At 49.2% G+C, this 19,782-nt stretch overlaps 6 protein-coding genes across 6 annotated transcripts; 1 reads left to right on the forward strand and 5 right to left on the reverse strand.

The window, feature by feature from the left end:
- Nucleotides 1-2,278: 2,278 nt before the first annotated feature.
- ARB_04744 (uncharacterized protein) lies at nt 2,279-4,507 on the reverse strand (the record flags this gene model as incomplete). Its single annotated transcript, XM_003016409.1, has 1 exon — nt 2,279-4,507. The coding sequence occupies one exon, from the start codon at nt 4,505-4,507 to the stop codon at nt 2,279-2,281; it is 2,229 nt and encodes a 742-aa protein (XP_003016455.1).
- A 3,182-nt stretch (nt 4,508-7,689) lies between these two features.
- On the reverse strand, nt 7,690-8,893 carry ARB_04745 (uncharacterized protein; the record flags this gene model as incomplete). Its single annotated transcript, XM_003016410.1, has 3 exons — nt 7,690-8,264; nt 8,326-8,494; nt 8,603-8,893. 3 exons carry the CDS (start codon nt 8,891-8,893, stop codon nt 7,690-7,692), a joined length of 1,035 nt encoding a protein of 344 aa, XP_003016456.1.
- Nucleotides 8,894-9,299: 406 nt separating this feature from the next.
- ARB_04746 (uncharacterized protein) lies at nt 9,300-10,582 on the reverse strand (the record flags this gene model as incomplete). Its single annotated transcript, XM_003016411.1, has 2 exons — nt 9,300-10,490; nt 10,529-10,582. The coding sequence occupies 2 exons, from the start codon at nt 10,580-10,582 to the stop codon at nt 9,300-9,302; spliced, it is 1,245 nt and encodes a 414-aa protein (XP_003016457.1).
- Nucleotides 10,583-11,990: 1,408 nt separating this feature from the next.
- Nucleotides 11,991-13,395, forward strand: ARB_04747 (SUN domain protein (Uth1), putative; the record flags this gene model as incomplete). Its single annotated transcript, XM_003016412.1, has 2 exons — nt 11,991-13,292; nt 13,348-13,395. The coding sequence occupies 2 exons, from the start codon at nt 11,991-11,993 to the stop codon at nt 13,393-13,395; spliced, it is 1,350 nt and encodes a 449-aa protein (XP_003016458.1).
- Nucleotides 13,396-16,168: 2,773 nt separating this feature from the next.
- ARB_04748 (uncharacterized protein) lies at nt 16,169-17,754 on the reverse strand (the record flags this gene model as incomplete). The annotated part of the gene is made up of 3 exons (XM_003016413.1): nt 16,169-16,546; nt 16,622-17,079; nt 17,139-17,754. The coding sequence occupies 3 exons, from the start codon at nt 17,752-17,754 to the stop codon at nt 16,169-16,171; spliced, it is 1,452 nt and encodes a 483-aa protein (XP_003016459.1).
- A 406-nt stretch (nt 17,755-18,160) lies between these two features.
- ARB_04749 (uncharacterized protein) lies at nt 18,161-18,565 on the reverse strand (the record flags this gene model as incomplete). The annotated part of the gene is made up of 1 exon (XM_003016414.1): nt 18,161-18,565. The coding sequence occupies one exon, from the start codon at nt 18,563-18,565 to the stop codon at nt 18,161-18,163; it is 405 nt and encodes a 134-aa protein (XP_003016460.1).
- Between the last annotated feature and the right edge of the window lie 1,217 nt (nt 18,566-19,782).

A 19,782-nucleotide genomic window follows, 5' to 3' on the forward strand; every position in this document is an offset into this window, starting at 1 on the left:
ATAACATCACCATCGCAGGGACAAGGATACGAGGAGGGACCAACTCAATTGAGTCATCGGTCGTTGTTTGGTCGTTCTGGGCCGCCGCGGACAGGGAGCAACCAAAATCAGACTCCGACAGAGGAAACGCTGCGGCTTCCCGATACCCATGTTGGAGGCTCGTTCAGGCAGAAATCTCCTCGTCAGGATGCGTCAGGCTGAGGAAAACAAACAGTTAATCTCGTCTGGTGACTCACTTATGCTTGGTCTAGATGGAGACTGTATATTTCTCATGCAGGCCACCTGGTAGTCTTACCTCAAGCTCAGAGTTCCTATTTGTACTATGTACAGACACGACTCCCAGCAACGCCGATCTCCTTAGGCACCAGCATTCCACCGTCACTGGTCGAACTGGCCAACACGATTCGATCCTCCAGGAAGCCATCATTTTATACTGATTTGCATGCGGAACGACTGCGTCTCCAAGGTTAATCTACTGGCTACGGAGTACGTCCTGCCATAGGGGGTGCCGTCAGATTCTTGACAGGAATATGAATTGAGGTCTATATCTAGGGATACAATATCCCTCTAGAACATCAGTATTCCAAGAATACAGGCAGAAATGATGGCGACAGATGAAACCGCTCCCGGACCAACTTGCATTCCACCATTAGGAACCGTTCCGTCTGGGTTGGATCCTGGTTCCGAGCCATCGCTTCCTGACGTCGGAGCACTACTCGCAGTGGTAGTGACCGTGGCTGTGGTCGGTGAAGGAGTGCGTATTGATGTACAATACCCATTCACACCACACCTTTGGTCTTCATCGCAGCATTCCTTCTCACAGCAACTGCCCGAGTCAGGACAGGCTCCGCTCTCACAACACTTCTCTGTTTCGCGGCTGTAGCAGCTCTTCGAGGCAAGACAGCATGATTCCCCTTTACTACAGGCCCAGGAATCGTCGCCGTCTGTGCAGCAGATCGAGAATAATGGGTCGTAGCATTTACCTTCTCCACAAGACCGTTTGTAGTCGGGACAACAACCTCCGTCCTTATGGCATGTGCTCGACTTGGGGCAGCTTCCTCCGTCATCGCAGCAGACTTCCTTCTTTGGGTCATAGCAGTGCTTGTGGCCGCAGGGAATCTCTCCGGAAGGGCAGCAGCCCGATGGCTCAACGCAGTCGTATCCCTTATCACAGCTCGTTCCGCGAGACTCACAGCACGTCTCAGTCGACGGGTCATAGCAACCCTTGGCTCCGCAACTTATGTCTGGCTTGTTGCAGCAGCCGGTAGGCGTGCAGTTCTGGCTCGTTCTGCAGCACCCTTCGCCAGTCGGGCATTCGTCTAGAGGAAAGTTCCATATTAGCATTCAGCCTAAGATACCGCCTTGAGTCATATTTATGCTTCAACTACTCATAATATATAAATAGAGAGCCCAAAACCAGAGTTCAGCAACATACAGGAACCTGCCGGGCATGATCTAGCAAACAGCAGTTTCGCTTCTGAAAAGCCTTCAAAGCCAGTCAGAGTCCCGTTTGCAGCACGCTGTGGTCGGAATTCTCCCGTCAACCGGGACATCGGCTTCACTGCAGCGAGTGGCTGGTCCTCACGCCTCGGAGTACTCGCAAGCACACCGCCAGAGAGAACTAGACCAAAAAGAAAGTATTTCATCGTCATGATTGACTCACTTTCTGAGTTGATAATCCGGGTTTTTTTGGTTTCTTTGGTATCAGTTACTTTTTTGTGCGAGTGCGGAAGACCAGCAGCACCTTTAAGGACTTCATTTCATCGGAAGTCCCAGCACACGGCCTGTCAGAAGACTAATTCCACAAATAAATCAGTTTTATCCTCTCCGTCGGCCATGTCTTGCTCTTATTCAAGAGGACTACGCGGGTGGGATTCTCTTGGTATAGGGTCTCTGCCCCATCACGCTCACCAGGGAATACGAGAGGCCCGTATTCATCGGCAGGCAAAAAGGCCGACCCGAGGCATCATATATAGTCAAGCAGTGTCTACAGAGCCTCATATTGTGGTTGTTGAAATGCAAGGTGAAGCATTGCAATGGAAATACACTGTTTTAACCCTCAACACCAGTATGGCTGGGTTAGACATAATTATCATAACTCGTATGCCATAAACAGGAAGAGCACCACATAAACCTGTTTCCTTTCGCTGTTTTACATAGTAGGTCAAGCAACAGATTTTCTTTAGATGAGCATTAAACAAGTACACACTGGGTATATATATAAACAACGCTCTACGCTTGCTTTCGCAGTTATACACCCGTGTCGGCCCAGCCGATTTTAGGTCTCACACAAATGAAGACGGGTTCTCTTTATGCCCTCGTTAGTCTCCCCGTTATCCGCCAGTCGTTTCAAGCTCTTCTTCTTGCTCTCCTGGTTCATCACCTTCTGCTTCTTCTTCGTCCTCTCCAAGGGTAGCATGAGCTTGGAGCCATGGAAATCTATCAGCAGGACCCTCTGTAGCTCCGCATTCCATAGCATGTTATTAGGCTTGAGATCACCGTGGATAACTCCTAGATCATGTAGCTCTCGCGTGGATCGCTCAATGTGGCCGGCAAACTCGCCAGAACGCTTGCCGACTTCTTCTCCCCCAAAGCCCATAAGGAGCATATGCCGGATAGAGCCTGCCCCATGAACGTGGTAGACCATGTCAAGATTGATAGGGCCGAGGAAAACAGGCACTGCAGATCCCTGGGCTGCGTGTAGAAAACGATAGACTTCCACCTCACGTCGTACCTCGTTCCAGCGGAACGCAGTTGTTCCCTTACCGAGAACAGTGTAGCCATATCTGCGACAGGTGATTTTAAATGGCTGTCCGTACGAGCCATGTCTACCATATGGGGTGCAGTCGAGGTCAAGGTTCTCGTCTAGCTGACGATTGATCAAGCTAACGAGTTGGTCTGCACTAATAAGGTGGTGGGTGGAATTGGTGTTTCCCTGTCTATGTCGGTCAACGTTTGGACAGCTCATATCGAGCCTGGTCCCCCGTCGGAGACCAAGCAAACACTTCTGTGTACAAAAGGACTCAATGTGCTGTCGCCGTTGCTGGACTTGGCCTCTCTGGCCTCTCTGACCCGCCCCTTCGCCGTGTTGGCTGGACGACGAGGAGGTGAGCTCGCTCAAGTTTCTTTTTCGCCCTCCAAGATTGGCTCTTGAGCCGGAAGGCGCTTCAGGATCGGAGTCGGAGTCGGTCGGGCCTGAACCTTGTGTTTCTGTGTTCGGAGCGCAGCGGGTTTGAGACCGAGTTCTGATACCTCCGCGGTTATCTGGGATGGTGAAAGAACCAGCAGGGGAGGAGGAAGGTATATATTCTGAGCCTGGAGGTGTTTGGCGAAGCTCCTCCTTGGGTATCTGTGATCTGACATAGTCAAGATCTGTCTCCCACCGTAGTCCATGTCTCAGCTGGTGATTCCGCCACGTATGGTCTCTAGCCGTGGACTGACAGCACATTAAACAAAAAGCGAGGACACGAGCTATGGCAGTCCATGGCCCAATATCATCTAGATGGACATCGGTGTTGGGTTCACAGAGGAAGTAGTACAGTGTCTGCGGGTCATCTTCTGGAACGCGGAGAAAAACATAGGATATCCCATTGGTGACGTATGAATATTCTAAGCCCTCGGTAATCATAACGTGGTACTCTTGAACAAGGACAGAAGCTGATATTTTCTCTGCATTGTATTTGATTTTCTCTTCTGGTGGGATTTTCTTGATATCTCGCTGGACAACTTCTTCCCAGAGGTCCATTGGCCGTAGGCCGGAATTCAGGTATTCAGGGGGCAGCTTATGAGGTGGCTTATACTCAACAGTTGTAAGAAGAGTCGTGGTGCCTTCTTTCACTTTGTGAATGCAGAATTGGTCCGCAAAGGCACGATCAATGATAGGGCTGTAGTTAGCATCAGTATCATTATCAGGGTCGTCAATACTGTTCGCATGGTTCTCAAACGTGATTTCTTCGCCTAGCTGGAATTCTTCCCGAGCCTCTTCCATCTTGCAGAGCTCCGAAATAATATTATAAACATGCCGCTCGACGGCCAGCCGACCGTAGAATTCTATATCCTTCTCACTCCCTATTGGGTGGTTCAAGATCTGGCCGAGCCCCTCGAGCGTAATAACAGGAAGAAACAGCCTTTCCTGTCGGAGAAAGTCATAAACGCGCTGGTAGAAGTATTGCAGAGTATCGGAACAGTCACCCCACTCCTGCAGATACCGCGGGCATACCTTGCCTGTCGGTTTGTTTATCGACCCTTGGGTTGAGTGTTCTATGCGCTGGACGCGAATCGTTACAGAGATCAGGCGGTGACATCCCCAGAGGTATTCATCGAAAGTTGTTTTTTGAGTAGCTTGTTGACGCTGCTCCCTCTCTTGTGACGCTCGCGCTTCTGCCTTGCTTGCTCGCTCTTCTGCCTGGAGACGCAACTCTTCTTCCTTGAGACGTAACTCTTTCTCTTGCCTTGCTCGCTCTTCCGCCTCGAGTAAGAGAGCCTTGTAGTCCACATCTTGCGACATCCTCACACTTACTTGGGCAGACCCTCCAAGTATGTGCACCCGTCTCGAAATGACGGTCGTCTGGACAAAGTTGCGGAGCCAAAAGGGCGAGCCTGCTGATGGGCGGCAGAGAAGAGTCGCTGCGCAGGCTCCAGTCTTCGTGGAGGTCCGGAGTAGTTAGTTACGTAAGTTACTTGAGCCGCATGAGCTGCTTATGTAAGTATTTTTTTTTAGCTAACTATGAATAGTTAGCTTGCCGCAGCGTCTTGGCACCGGTCGTCGCCGCTTTAACAGCAAAGACTTTATCGTGAATACTACAGATCCAGTCCATACTACTGAGGATTGATACATGCACTATATCAAAACAGAGGAGTCTTTTTCTGAACTTCTATTATTATTTGAAGATATAGGGAAAATATATTTATAATTCCGTCTTTACTCGTATTAGCCTAATTATACTTCTCGGTACTGGAAAATAAGGATTGTTTAGGAACCATCGGATAATAACTGTAGAGCAACCAGTATCAGAACACTAACGTTTCGTCGCAGATAACGAATTCAGAGCTTTTACGTTTTGCAATCGGTAACTGAATCTCAAATAGAACTGTTTATTGATTTTCGAACGTTATCTGACTACTTTCTTCTTTGGTCCAGCCTAGCGGGTTCACTTGGTGGTAGGATTTTGCGCAAACTGCTTATCAGCAGGCGCCAGAGTCGGCATTTGTAGAAGGGAAATGATTGGTATATCGGTCTTTCGAATCGGTAGAACTCGGAACTACGCTCTACATCTTTCTTAAGCGTTGACAAGCCCGCTGGAGCAGGGGCGCTGGCAGGAGAAAACAACGGAAAGTGCGCAGGGGGCACAGCGGCGCGCACCACGACTTGAAACTGCCCAGGGCCCAATGGCCCGGAACGGAATGTCATCACCAACGGGCGACTCGGAAGGCGCAGGCACGGCAGGCCGCACACCTGGAGGAGTACTGGTCGCTCAGTTGTTGAATTGATGTCAGGTCTCGAACTGACTGAAGTATCTGAACTAATGCATGATATTCCTAGAATGCCAAAGCTCTCTAGGCTTGTCAACGATTTCTGCCATTCTCATATTAGGTAGGTTCCAGTCATCGGACGTTGACTTAGCCATCGACCCGGCGGTCCTTCGGTCGCCAGTTGCAGACGCCGTCTCTGGCGTGATGGCAGGCGGCGTGGTGACTCTTCATTTTTGGCTTCAGTTTCTGACGGCAGGGGTATTTTCTTGGATCTGCTCCACAATGTCGATATCGACTGTTGTAATGTGTCAGTTCCTGCTGTTTCCAGGCCCGAAAGCAGTGAATAAAAGAGCTTTCGTCTAGATCTGAGACTGGTGAGAAAGATTTTCGTCGTTACTGGCAAGCGACATATGAGGTGGCTTGTATTCAATAGCCAGGCGGCCTCCACCAAAAACTCGATAGACTCGAGTGCACATACGCTTATAGCCCATATGTGACATGTTATTATGGGGAATAAGGCTGGTATTGCTTGCGTGTCGCCTTTCTCGCTATGGATATCACGTCCTTTGCCTTAAGAATATGTGGTGCTTTGTACTCAATAGCATGCAAAGACATGGACTATACCACTCAATGTAAAGAGCGAGCACCCACTAGTAGTCGGCAGGACGATACCTTTTAACAATATTTTTGCTCGTTATTCAGCTGACACAGGTCTTGTCTTTAGCTTGTGTCGATGATATAACGACTCTCTCTGCAGCAAATTAGGAGTTTCCCCTTTTTGGCACGGCGATTTAATAGCTTGTCATGATACTGTTCGCATGATTCTTTAACGTGAGGGATAGTTGAGCGCTCCAAGCTTAGTATCAATAGGTAGTGGTATACTTGAAATAACGAGCGTTGGGGTCTTGCCTGTCAAGTCAAGAATGGCCGGACTGAGCTGCTGAGACCAAATTTAGTATCGGTAAGTTAGCATGAGAAATGTTTGAATTCCACTAGCATGCTGCCAAAACATCATTCTTGCTAAAAAAAATCTGGATGCCGGAGACTCAGGAGCACTTCTGCAGATGCTTACCACGCCCATAGGTTGTACTCCGACCTTAGTTATCCGGCTTCTCTAGGGCGAGTCTCAGTGCCGGGATCACGCAGATGAAACCCCTAAGGCACCTGGGATGGACTATGTTCTGTACTGTATACTAGTATTGATTTCCATAAGTGGTAGCGTGGACAGCATGGAGTTAGTTGCTATATTAACCGATAAGTTAAGATACTCATCCACATCCAGGCCGATTGAGTTGAGCATCTTAGCAATCAAGTGAGAAAACTGAGTTGATGAAAAACGAAGAAGAGAGACTCCGGGAAACCGAGCTTTATAATCGAATTGTTGCGTCACTCTCGTATTAACTGTTGGCCCTCTTCACGTTATTTTAAGTGACTCAAGTCTTAGATCGAGGTCATGCACACAGACATGGATGATTCACTGCCTGAGAACGAACGTGCTTCGTATGTTTAACTATATTCAGGAAAGCATGGAGTTAGTAGTGGGCACGGTTTAGGCGAAGAAGCGACTCTTCATATCGGCTAACTTAAGCTTATCCAGCAGAATTAATAATGTCCGCGATTAATAATTCCAGCCTCATCTGTTGGTGCGAGCATGACGGCATCCTGACTCAGGAAGGCATGCAAGTGCGTAGTCATATCGGTGTTTCAGGAGGGCATCGGAATGATGGAGATTGGTAAGGGTGTTTATAGCTAGGTAGAACAGGTTTGAAGTGCTCCGAAGGTGGGCTCAGGCCATCAGGAATGGGTACCCTGCGGTGGGTATCATTCCGGCATCAGAACCTGTTATTCCGTCGGAGTAAATGTGTGGGTGATAAGTTGCGTGTTGCATATAAGTCGTAGGATTGTAGACGGAGGACAAGATTGCAGGAGGCCAGGGATAACACATTATCTTATCTGATCTTGTTTGCTGCTGCTATTTATCCTTCGACCCGTGACAGCCTTGGAGCTGAGTAACTAAGTGTCCACAACTACCCCTGCAACAGACAAGGCAAGCTACGGACAAGGAAAGGGATAATCAGATGGCTGAGTTCATCTATATAAGCCAGCAGACCAAGAAAGACACAAAACACCATACATATGTATATACAAAGGAGTCAAAATGTGATACAACGACGCATCTCTAGCTTTTCATTTCATTCCCTTCCATTGCTGGAATGCTCACTTCTTCAACTTCTCCGTCAACTCAGGAACCTTTTCAAACAAGTCTCCTACAAGTCCGACATCCGCAACCTGGAAAATAGGCGCATCTGGATCCTTGTTGATGGCAGCAATGACCTTACTATCCTTCATACCTGCCAAATGCTGGATAGCACCTGAGATGCCGGCACACAAATAGAGCTGAGGTGCAACGTTTTTGCCCGTCTGACCAACCTGTAGCGAGTTATCTGCCATTTTTTCATCGACAGCGGCGCGGGAGGCACCGATAGCGGCACCAAGGGCGTCAGCGAGGGGAGTCATGATACGGTCGAAATCTTCCTTTGATTTCAGACCGCGACCACCGGACACGACACGCTCGGCGGTAGAGAGGTCGGGCCGTTCGGAGGTGGTGAGGTCTTCGGAGAGCCATTTTGTGGTTGATGGGGCTGCGGGGTCGACGCCGTCTGTTATTTTGGCTGAGCCGCCTGTTGATGAGCCTGGTTGGAAAGCGGTGCCGCGGACGGTGAAGAATTTGATGGGGTCGGTCGATTGGACTGTTAGCACTGCGTTGCCGGCGAAGATGGGGCGGGTGAATTCTATGTGTGTCAGCGGTGGGCTATGCGGTAAATTGAAGTCTGGCTGGGCTAGATAACGTACTGTCCTCTCCTTCGATGGCGGTAACGTCTGAAACAGGCTGAGCATCCATCATGGCCGCAACACGAGGCAGGACATTCTTGCCAAAGGCCGAGTGGCTTGCAACGACATGTGTGAAGCCGCCCTTTTTGATGTTCTCGACTAATAGTGGCGCGTAGTTCTCCGGTAGACCCTACGGACGTCAGTCAACGTCGAATACAAACACACAAACCCACATGCCCTTCCAAGCACATAACGCTTCACAACATCACTTGCGGGGAACATCATCGTAGAGTCGTACCTTATCGTATGCCTCGTTTTCAACTGTAAGAACATCCTCCACACCCTCCACCTTCGCAACTTCAGCAGCTACACCGGCCTTGACGCCCTTGCCAGCCACAAAGCCGGTGACGGGGCCACCGAGCTTGATAGCAGCAGCGATAGCCGAGAGAGAAGAACCGGCTACTTTCCCGTCTTTATGTTCGAGGATAGCGAGGGTAGAGAGTAATCGAGAACGGGCGAGTGTGCTTGCGGCGGAGGGGTATATGAACCGAGTTGCCCGGAGGACGGTCGGGCGAGCGATCGAGATCATGGTCGTTATTGCTTAGGGGTGTATATGTGTCTCTCTGTAGGGTGTGGATGAGGCCGGCTCGGCTTAATTGAGTGCTGGAGTGGGCGTTGGAGTTGAGATGCGAAGTTGGAAGAAAGAAGCTCGGTAGGTTCTTGGAAAGCACCTATGGAACCTCGTTCCTCGGCGCCGATAGCCGGATGACTAAGCAGGCACATGTACATAGACTACATGAGACTACATTGATACTGACATTGATATTGAGAGATGTAGTATTGAGCTTGAGAAATGCAGGAATATAAATATATAGACGAGTAAACTTAGAGTAAGAGAACGCTTTTATACCAGTCCCAGGATCTAGTAACGTAACATCATGCGCCATACACCAAATGAGAGGAAGAAGGAAACAAGCAAAAGAAGAAAAGATGAACTATGTAGCTTTCTTCATCTTTGCCAGTTTCGTCCTGGGCTTTTTGGAAGAGGAGGAGGAAGCCTCCTGGGGCAGTAAGAGGGCATCACCATTAACTTTCGCAACGGCCTTTGCCTTCTGAGCCTTCAACTTGGCCTTTCGCGCCTTGAGCTCCTCTTCTTCCTCTTCGTCTCTCTCAACCACGGTAGAGGTAAGCAACTTTGACTTTTTACTCTTCTTCCCTGCATCCGCACCCTCAATGCTCTTCCGCTTCTTGCTCGAGTCTTCCACTTTCTTCACTTCATCTTCCTTGACATCTCCTTCTTCCAGCCACAGCTCGTCAGCTAACCAGATAGGCATGGCAGCCGTATTGGCCCCCTTGACATGCACGGCCTTGAGATTCTTCCACCCCCGCGCAACGTACTTGTCCACCATCGCCTCAACAACCGCAGAGACGTTCTCCACCAACTTCTGAGCGGGCCAATTCGACCATCCGACTCTCAGCGCAGCGGTGGCGGCGGGGGAGAGATTGACAGGAACACATGCAATGGCGCGCTCGATCTCGCGCGCAACCACGGCCGGCGCAGCAACAGAGGCAATCTTCTCGTCTGTAGGCGGCCTCTTCTTATCGGCTGCCTTGACCCGCTTGCCATCTACCTTTTGGATCTCCTCCAGGCGCACGGGAATAGGACGCTTCGAAGACTTGAAGAATATCTTGCCCAGCGTGTTGACTAGACGCAGAATGATGCGGTCGTCGGCAAGGAACAAGTCGTGTTCAGCCAGGAGCTGCCTCCTGCTCTCGAACGACTTGTATCTGTCCCGCAGTTTCGAGAAGCCGATGACCTTGGTGATCTTGGCAGCCAGCTCGGGGGGGAAAGCGGGGTCTGCAATGGTATCCTTGAAAGCGCGCTGGGGGTCTGCGGTGATCAGGCAGACGTTGAGGGTTGACGAAGGGTTGAGGGAGTGTGGCACGGCGATCTTGCCTGGCTTCATCCTGTTCTTGTCGACGAGGTGCTTCTTGGTGGTAAGGATGAGCCAGATGGGCGAGTGTTCGCCGGTGCTGCCATCATCCTCGCTGTCACTGTCATCGCCGAGGGGCAGCTTCTTCACTGTCGAGTCTGCTGCCTTGCGCTGGTCTTCGGCCTTGATGTGGGAGAGCAGAGCAGTCGATGCACGGAGTACCTTCTCTTGTTTTAGTCGTCCTGTCTCATTCTTTTTTTCGGTCTTTCGCCTGGGTATTGCTAACTTACCTGGTCTGCATCCAGCTGGTACTTTGACCCCGTCTTTACCACTGAAACAGCCATCCCGACTCTTGTACACTTTTGACTATCTCTTCTCTTGCTCTGCTCGCCTTTCTCTGCATCAAAAAATAAAAAAAGATAAAAACTTTAAAGTTCAAGATAAACTCTACCGGCCCTACTTTTTTGCACATTATATTAGTAATAAATTATCTAATGGATCATCTTATTAATATATTACTCATCAGTCGTTTATCACATGACTGTACCTGCATCTGACTAAGCAGCAAACAACAAACAAACGGGAAGTTAAAAAAGAAATATAAAAAGCAAAAATAAAGCCAACGTCAAGTCAAGAAGTCAATTGCATACTGCATAAATACTATTATTATTACAAGCCAGCAGCAAGACGGAAAGAAAAGCAAAGTAAGGAGAAGGAGAAGCTGGGGCCTCGGAAGAAGAAAAAGAAGATGATGATAATGATGAAGAAATAATAATACTACCCATTATTAATAATGAGCTAGCGGAGACGTCGCGAGCGGAGAAAAGGTAAGAGTTTCAGGTAAGACAGGTTGGCAGGCCCCATCGTCATGGCTCAGCCCATCCTCCTCGTCGCAGTCTAGCCTTGCTTCCTTGCTTTTGCGCCGTTTGTGCCTCTCTGCTTCCTTTTCCCCTGGGCAGCCCGTTGCCACGCAGCACAGTGCACCGCATGGAGGCAGCTGGCACAACGTCGCGTCGGCGAACGTCCACACTTCCAGCACAGCGTAGCCAGCAGCCTCCCCTCCTTTCAGCATCTTCTTCATGGTCTTTTACTCTATATAACTATTAGATACTGCGTATTATTATCATTATTATATCGTCGTCTTCTCGCTTTTTTTTTTTTTTGTTTTCTTCTCCTTTTTTGCTCCTAAAACAAGAAAATGCCCCACTTTTTCCCTCTTTAGGCCGAACCCCTTGCGACGCTTGCTGCCACGCACCGCAGCTTCTTGCACCACGCGCCGCCCGCGCCCACGCCGCCCCTGCGCCCCGCTCTGACTGGCCGACCCCTGACCCGCGGTGCGCCCACGGCCCTAACGTCTTCGCCCCACGCCCCGGACCCCCTTTGGCCCTTTCTTCGTCTGGCTTCTTCGTCGACCTCGAACTTCGCAACTTCAACTTCGTTCAAGTTCACCACCAGCTTCATCTCAGTCACTCATTTGAACCCCCAGTCGCTCTCTTAGTTGCTGTTTCGCCCGCCGTCCTCGCTGCAGGACTCGCTCCCACGCTCGTTACCAAGGCACGCCCTGCCTGTCTGTCACCCTTTACCCAGTACGTTGCTCTCCTGGCTGTCTTGTCGCCTGTCAGCGTCGAGCCTCATCACCCGTGACAGGTGCCATCGCAGAATGGAGATGCACACTGCCATGGATGGAGAGACGAATAGAAAAAGGGGAGAGATATGCTGACACGGCCGTTTTATATATAGTCCCTCTTTACGATGAAGTTCTCCTCGGGCATCCTGTCGCTGGCCGTTGCCGCCTCAGTCCAGTCGGTCCAGGCCTCCTACCACGCCCATGGCCATGCCCATCACCACCGCGTCCTCAACAAGCGCGCAGACCCCGATGTAGTCACCATTCCCGGCCCCAAGGTCTATGCCTTCATTCTCAACGGCAGCGAGATGTCCAAGGAGCAGGTTTGCGCCGGCATCAGGGACGGCAGACTGGACTGGAGCGGCCAGAACCATGACGAACTGTGCGGCTTCCCTGTTGGCATGCAGAAAGGATCTCCTCCGGCCTGTCCGGCACCCTCTTACGTTCCCAGCCCGCCTGCAGCGCCCTCGTCTCCCCCAGCTGCTCCACAGCCTCCCTCCAAGAGCCCAGAAACGCCAGAGGAACCCAAGAAGCCAGAAGAGCCAAAGAAGCCAGAAGGGCCCAAGAAGCCAGAGGGACCTAAGACTCCCAGCCCCAAGAAGCCTGATGGTCCTCAGCACCCCCAGACTCCCACTGGTGGTGAGGGTGTTAACCGTCCATTCCCCGACGGCGAGATTGACTGCGGTGACTTCCCATCCAAGTACGGTGCCGTCCCCGTTGACTACCTAGGCCTCGGCGGCTACACTGGCATCCAGCATACCACTCTTGTCGGTGAGGTCTTTGGGACCATCCGCACTGCCATTGCCGGCGAGTCCTGCACTGACGGAGCTATGTGTTCTTACGCTTGTCCCCCCGGCTACCAAAAGTCCCAATGGCCTGAACAGCAAGGCTCAACTGGAGAATCCGTTGGTGGTCTTGCATGCCGCAACGGTAAACTCTACCTCACCAACAGAAAATTATCTACCAGACTTTGCATTTCTGGCGTTGGTGGCGTCCACATCAAGAGCACCATCAGCGTGGAAATCTCAATCTGCAGAACCGATTACCCAGGCACTGAGTCTGAAACTGTTCCTGTTCCTCTCCCGCCACATGGCCATTTGCCCTTGACTTGCCCACAAGCCGAAACCTACTACTTCTGGCAAGGAAAGTCCACTTCTGCGCAGTACTATGTCAACCCACCCGGTTACGGTCCCGCAAAGGCTTGCCAGTGGGGTCATGCCGGCTTACCCATTGGCAACTGGGCTCCTGTCAACATTGGTGTTGGTGAAAAGGGAGGCGTCAAGTGGCTGTCCATGTTCCCCAATCGTCCTACCACCACCGCCATCCTGCACATGACCATCGAGATTGTCGGAGAGGGCCTCTCGGGCAAATGCAAGCATAAGGACGGCAAGTACTATACTGATACCGGCGTTAACGAAGATGGATGCACCGTAAGTTCACTCAATCCAGCTACTCTGCTACTTCCGTTACTAAATAACATTCTAGGTCTCCGTCCTACACGGTGAAGCAACCTTTGTCTTCTCCTATGATTAGACCAGCTCACGATACATCTAGCTTGTTAATGATCCCTCCATCCCTCTCCCTACCTCTGGCTCCCTTACTCCTCCTCGTCCTTGCTCGCCGCTGCTTTGATTCCCTTGCTTCTCCCTCTTATACTTCACCACCTTACTTCACTTCGCTCTATCTATCTTATATACTCACCATTGTAGTTAAAGACTTTCCCTATCTTCCCAGTCCACTCGTGTACCCCCAGTTCCTCGCCTTGCCGCTACCATTACTCCACGCGCAACTGACCACCTAGTATCTGTATTTTCCCCCCCTCGTCAGGTTAAAAGGTCCGTTAAGTTTTGTTATTGTTTATTGTCTATTAGATGAATTTACTTTCTTTCTCTCTTTTTACTTTTATACCAGTTTTTTTTTTCCCCACCTTCCCACGTCTGATGATCTCGATGCTTACTCTTAAGCTCTCTCCGTACGTGGCGTGGCGCTCATGCAGACTAGACTGTCTATCATTTACCAATAATAATAATACCCTTTGTTCTCATCTGCCGTCCACGCCTCTTTTCGTCTAACTACCAGTAATCTCTCTGATAACCTGCCGTGTCTGTCTCCTTGCCTGTCATATAAAAGGGGTTCCTTTTCCCTATGTCGTACTTCATACCCCATACCTCTACAACACTACCTACATCTACTTCACACTCATATCACCTTCTAAAAAATCTAACCCGTCCACTACCAAAATGGTCCTCCTCAGCGCCCTGCTCGCCTTATCCTCCGCCTTGACTGTCCTCTCTGTCCCAGGAGACCACCTTGTAAGCCTACCACAACACTACATCCTATACCCATATTAACCATCTTCCAGGGAGTCATCGTGAACAACCGATGTAACGGCGATGTCAGGGAAACACTCATCGATAGCGACTGCTACCCATATGAAGACACCACGTAAGTCTACACACACACTCTCTCTCTCTCTCACGCTTCACACCTACTAACTCTATAACCAGGGGTGTCAACGCCACCATCCCTATCAAATGCAACTTCTACGCGTACGTTAATCGACTACTTTTCTGTCTTGAGGCTGGCTGCTTGTATGTGCTAACGGTTGACCAGAACGAATAACTGCACCGAAGTCGAGCTTTTTGACGGCGGCTGCGCGGTCCTGACCGAGTTGATCGCAAAGGATGAGAAATTTTTCAAGTGTGTCTCTGCAGAGAATTAGCGATGGGGAAAAATTGTTACGGGTTTACGTACGAAGTCAAATGACTGCTCTATATATGACTGGAAGGCACTTTGTTTAGGATAGTAAAGAGAACTCATTTTGGGCATCGTGTTTCTCTCACCGTCACAATTGACTCTGATACTGCGTGGAGCTTCCTATTCGCCACCCGCAAAATTGGGGCTTTTTTAAGGTTTCGGTGGAGACGTAAACAATGCATAATTCGTGGTCATAGCTTAACTATTTATGCCCGTCCGCGAGTTAAAACATTAGTTATATTGTGTCTAGTTGTAGATGGTTTACTAGCTGTCTGTGTTGGAGCCAACATGTCTGCATATACTCAGGAACCAACGAGTTAATTGCGTCCACGGCATACGGAACATTGATGGCCAACAATCATTGCAGTTCCAATTCCGATCGGCGGAGATAAAAGTAAAATCCCTTATCCTTGCACATCACACTTCGATGAAGTGTTGATCCTTCGTTACACTACAGGTCCCAAATTTGAGTCCAGGCCGAGAAGGGAGCTACGTGCCCCAATCGTCGTACATGTACTTATATAAACATCGTTCTCATCGACAACCCAGATAGTAGGTTCAGGTTAGGCATCAGTCTACTTCTTTTACCGCCCTCTAGCTACTCTCAGGAAATCCAAACTCTTCACAATGCGTTTCTTCCTCGCTTCTCTTTTGCTGGCTGCGGCCGCTCTTGTCAGCGCCGACTCAGGCGATAAGATTGTATGTGCCGCTACTTACGCCACATGGACAATATCTGATGGAAAACGATCCTAACATGGTGACAGGGAACCGTCCATCACGACCAGGAGTGTGCCTCTGAGGGCATTGACCTTATTGACGGCCGATGCACTTCATACTCTCAAGGGTATGCTCATACACTGCTTAAACCAACAATGTGTTCCATATCAAACTGCTAACTTATTCGCAGGTCCATCAACTTGACTGCTGACGCCGCTATTTGCTATGCTTTCCTGTATGTCAACTACTCTTATCTGGTCCTATTATATACCCACGATACTAACAATGCCTCTTAGAGATGGAGAGTGTAACCAGGTTACTACTCCAGACGGCGTCAAGTTCGAGAAGGGATGTGAGCTTACTGAGAAGTTGGACAGAAGTGCAGATTTCCTCATTTGCTATGGAGAGTCCCGGAGCGATGGGGGTGTTATGTAAATTATTGAACCATGATATACACAGAACATAATGACCCTGATGATTTGCATCGTCAGGTAATCCCGGACACATAGAATGAAGAAAATGACCATATACATGCCCACGTCGCAAAGCTGAGATGCTCCGTACCTGTTGTACTCGGTTCTTCAACGAAGATCAGGCAGTAGTGATACTTCGACTTCCAGCCCTGCGCAGACATAAAATATGATTTTACAACCATTGAGTTATAATGAATCTAAACTGAGTGGCAAAAGCGGCTTGTTGTATTTCTTATGACTCTCAATGACTTAAAGTTGAGGTGCAGGGATGACTGAATGCGGCAGTTTGCTGGGGTATCGAAGTTTGACCATAGCCATCCATGTTCGCAGCACTGTTCACCTCCTGGTATCAGCGAAGTTTACTGGTCAAATGGCCAGAGCGATTCAAACACTTCGGAATTCCAGCCAGGATATGTCTTGAATTCATCGATGATCTCGCTTTTCACTTGTCGAAGTGCTGCTTTCGCTGCTTCGTAGTTTTCATGCTCCACCACGCCTTTCTCCGGCCACAAGTTTCCGAGTCGTCGCTCTATTAGCTTCATAGTCCGAACACCCAGCTCTGCTCGTTCCACATCAGCTTCAATGGAATCGACCTCTTTGTCAGTGAACTTAAGTGGGAATAATGACGTTCCTGAATTCGTCCATTCATCTCGTAGATCTAGCAACAGGGCAAGAAAGTGTGGTTCTCCAGCTTCAAATATTCGACGGGAAAGATGGAGGAGGTTACCAGCCGCTGACTACTGGAATCTTATGGCCTGGTGCTGAGACGGATTCTTATCTCGGACAAGGCGCCGCCACCCAATCATGATTACCTTGTCGAGATACTCTGCTACCGCTGTCTCCCTCTCTTCACCCTTGAGAGCCTTGATTGCATCGGTGAGCTCAGGCTTTTCCAGATTATCACCCACATCGGGGCCTTCATATCCAAGGAATGAAGGGTCTAGGCAATGGTCGGCTAAGGGTGCAATATGTGTGGATTGCCAGTCAATGATTCCTTGTACTTCGAGGCTGTCCGGATCAACAAATATATTCTCGTCGTGTAGATCATTATGCCAGAGATGTACCGTGTTAAGTGAAGGTTCTCGGGGTAGTAATATGTCTTGAATCTGCGAATAGTACTGTAGTGCTTCCAGTTTCTTTTCAGCCGAGGGCTGATACAGTGGGTTTGGACCGTAGAGCATTGCCAATTGCTTTGGCAGCCGTGTAATCGTCTTTACAGCCATCATCTCACGATCACCAACTGCCTTTCGATAATTGGCAACAGAACTCCCTATTATTAATACATTAATCACAGAGCAACAATCCTGCATAACAAAAGAGCGCTCTTACATGGGCCGCTGTTGCACTTTAGACCATCCCGACCAGCATCACTCCATTCACGATTGGTGCTAGGGCCAACAGTGAACCTGGGATTAAATGTAGCATGGCCATTTTCGAAGTAAAGAGGTTCATTGGATGCCGTGGGTATGTTTTCGGTATAATATAGGCTTCCGATCTGGGAAAAATTCACGCTCGTCCACCTTCTCATATACCGCGCAATCTGAGCAAAGACCTTGAGCTTCTGTTTAAGTTTTAGATTCCACCAGATTTCAGAGAGCTGGACGCCAGGAATCTTTTCCATGACGATATATTCGGCTCCGACTGGGTTATTTTTTGTGTCTGTGGATGCATTCCATGCATACACTCGTGGAGCAGGAGTCTGAAGAGATTTCCGCGCAAATTCCATAGTTGCAACTTCACTGGCAGTGGTATAGTAAGGTACTCCGGCATTTGGGTTGGGTAGTTTTGCGACAACTTCCTTGCCATTATCCATTGAGAGGACGAATGCCTTGTTATAAAGCCCATCAGGGCATCTTTGGATCCCAACGCACTTTGTTGCGCTTGTTGCGCCCGCTGCTACTGAAGCAAGAGCATGCATATCAAATCGGATGCGACGCTTATCCATTTGTTCATTTTCGTCGAAAATGAATCGCCCACGTGTATATTCAATGGCCTTCCCATCACGTACGCGCTCTATTGCTGGTAGTCGACTGGCACTCGCGAGCAAGCTGTTTCTCCGTGTAGATAATAGTCTAGAGTGGACCCTAGCCAACCGAAGGACATGCGTAATAGGCCAATTGATCATTTTCCTTGACTGATACACTTTACTCCAAGGAATGAGAGATAGATCTGTCTTTTTTTTTTCCTTTTAGACCAACTTGATGTTCATTTCGTGAATGAGACACAAATGCCAAGAGAAAACTCATCCGCCGGTAACTAGCTACCCATAAAGCTAGCCAGTTACGGAGTATAATCATCTGAAAAGGAGCTACCATTGAATAAGAGGCTCCCAGGCCTCTTGACCCTCATTCTCAAAACCCATCTCTGATTATGCCATTTGCCTTTTCTTCGGCCATCCTTTCATTGTTAATTTTCCACCACCAGTCATGGGTTTCATCAGTGACTGAATATCTCTTCTGCTTGCTGCCCCAACCCTCTAGGTCTTCATCGTCCCAGGGCTTTGAGCTTAGTATATAATGCAGATTTTTCACTTTATAGTCTCTCCAGATTTGTGAATGAACTCCTGGCCATCTCATGGGCTTCAGAGCGTTGTATATATATGGGAGAGGTACCCAGCGCTTTTGGTAAATGTCTGAAAGCAAAGACTGATCGGCAAAAGCATATCGCATGGTTGCTGTGGGGTCTTCAAGCTGGCAGAGAATGGTATTATATATCTCCTCCGAGGGATTAAGCACAAGAAGTCCTCCGTTTAGCATTGTTTCCCTTCTCCCTGTGGGAGGACCTTGGACTTGTGCTTGATCGGGGTTACTGTGCTGACTGCTATAAGCACAGTTCTTCGGGAACCTGGTGGGATGAGATAAGCAATGATATCTAGTCCAAACGGTCATCAACGTACCAATCACTCGGATAATGTGGTATATCCAATGGGTTACAAGTGCAAGCATGACATGCAGCAAACACTCTTTGGCCTCGGCCTCCTAAGGCAGCATCATCTAGTTCAAGGTCCATCAATTCGTCCATATTCTGGAGTACGAGCATGTCACTATCCAATTGCACGACGCGATCGTACTCGACAAGCGAGAAAGACGCCAGCTTGCTCCAACAGTTATAAAAACGAACATCATTGCCATAGTCTTTATGTACCGTGGGCTGAAGGAAGGATATATGTCGCGTAGGAATACGCCTAGCCTTTAGAATATTGAGGCCTTCGGAAGGCAGGCCATCCGTAAATAGGGCTACAAGAGGGTACTTTGACCCCGACTTCTTGAGGGAGTAGTCCAGCGTTAAGAGACCCGTTAGATAGCTAAGATTAGTGACTAACGCAGTCCAAACTACCAAACCAAAGTGATGTCACTTAACTAGGTCAAAAATCGAGTAGTGGCAAACACGCACCTTTCTTGCTTTCTATCTTAATCTCTCCTGTCGAGTTCATATAGAAAAAGGTCCTGTGTTCCCGAGCTATTTATATTTTTGGAAACGCCATTTCACTGAGGCCGAGGATATACTTAGATCTGGACTGATTCGACTCAGCCCTGTATCCCTGTTAGATTTCAAACCTGGCTGCAGTAGTTCGAACTCAAAAACCCACAGACCAAGGCTCTGATTGACATCAACGGACCCAGATAATGCACGGTTTGATGCCGCTTCGAATACGGAGTATGTGTTCTTCTCATGCAACTAACAACCTTTTGAGAGCTCTGTATCGCATGGTTAGAGGGCTGGGCTGTTGTGTTATTCCGTCATTCCCTTGCGTGAGGTTGAAATAAGAAACGGGCAGGTGGGGCGCGGGTCTTGGCTCATCGCGAATTTCGAGATAAGATAAGATCCTATCACGTGAAAACCGCATGGTTCGTGTCACTTACATAAGCCGTGACCTGATTTACATAAGCAACTCACGTGCTTCTCTCTATGTTTAAGCGCGTCTCGAACTTCAACGTCGAAGCTTCACGGCCGCTCGAAGTGCACGCAGAAC

This window comes from Trichophyton benhamiae, assembly GCF_000151125.1.
Source record: "Trichophyton benhamiae CBS 112371 chromosome Unknown contig01989.5, whole genome shotgun sequence".
Lineage (NCBI taxonomy): Eukaryota > Fungi > Ascomycota > Eurotiomycetes > Onygenales > Arthrodermataceae > Trichophyton > Trichophyton benhamiae.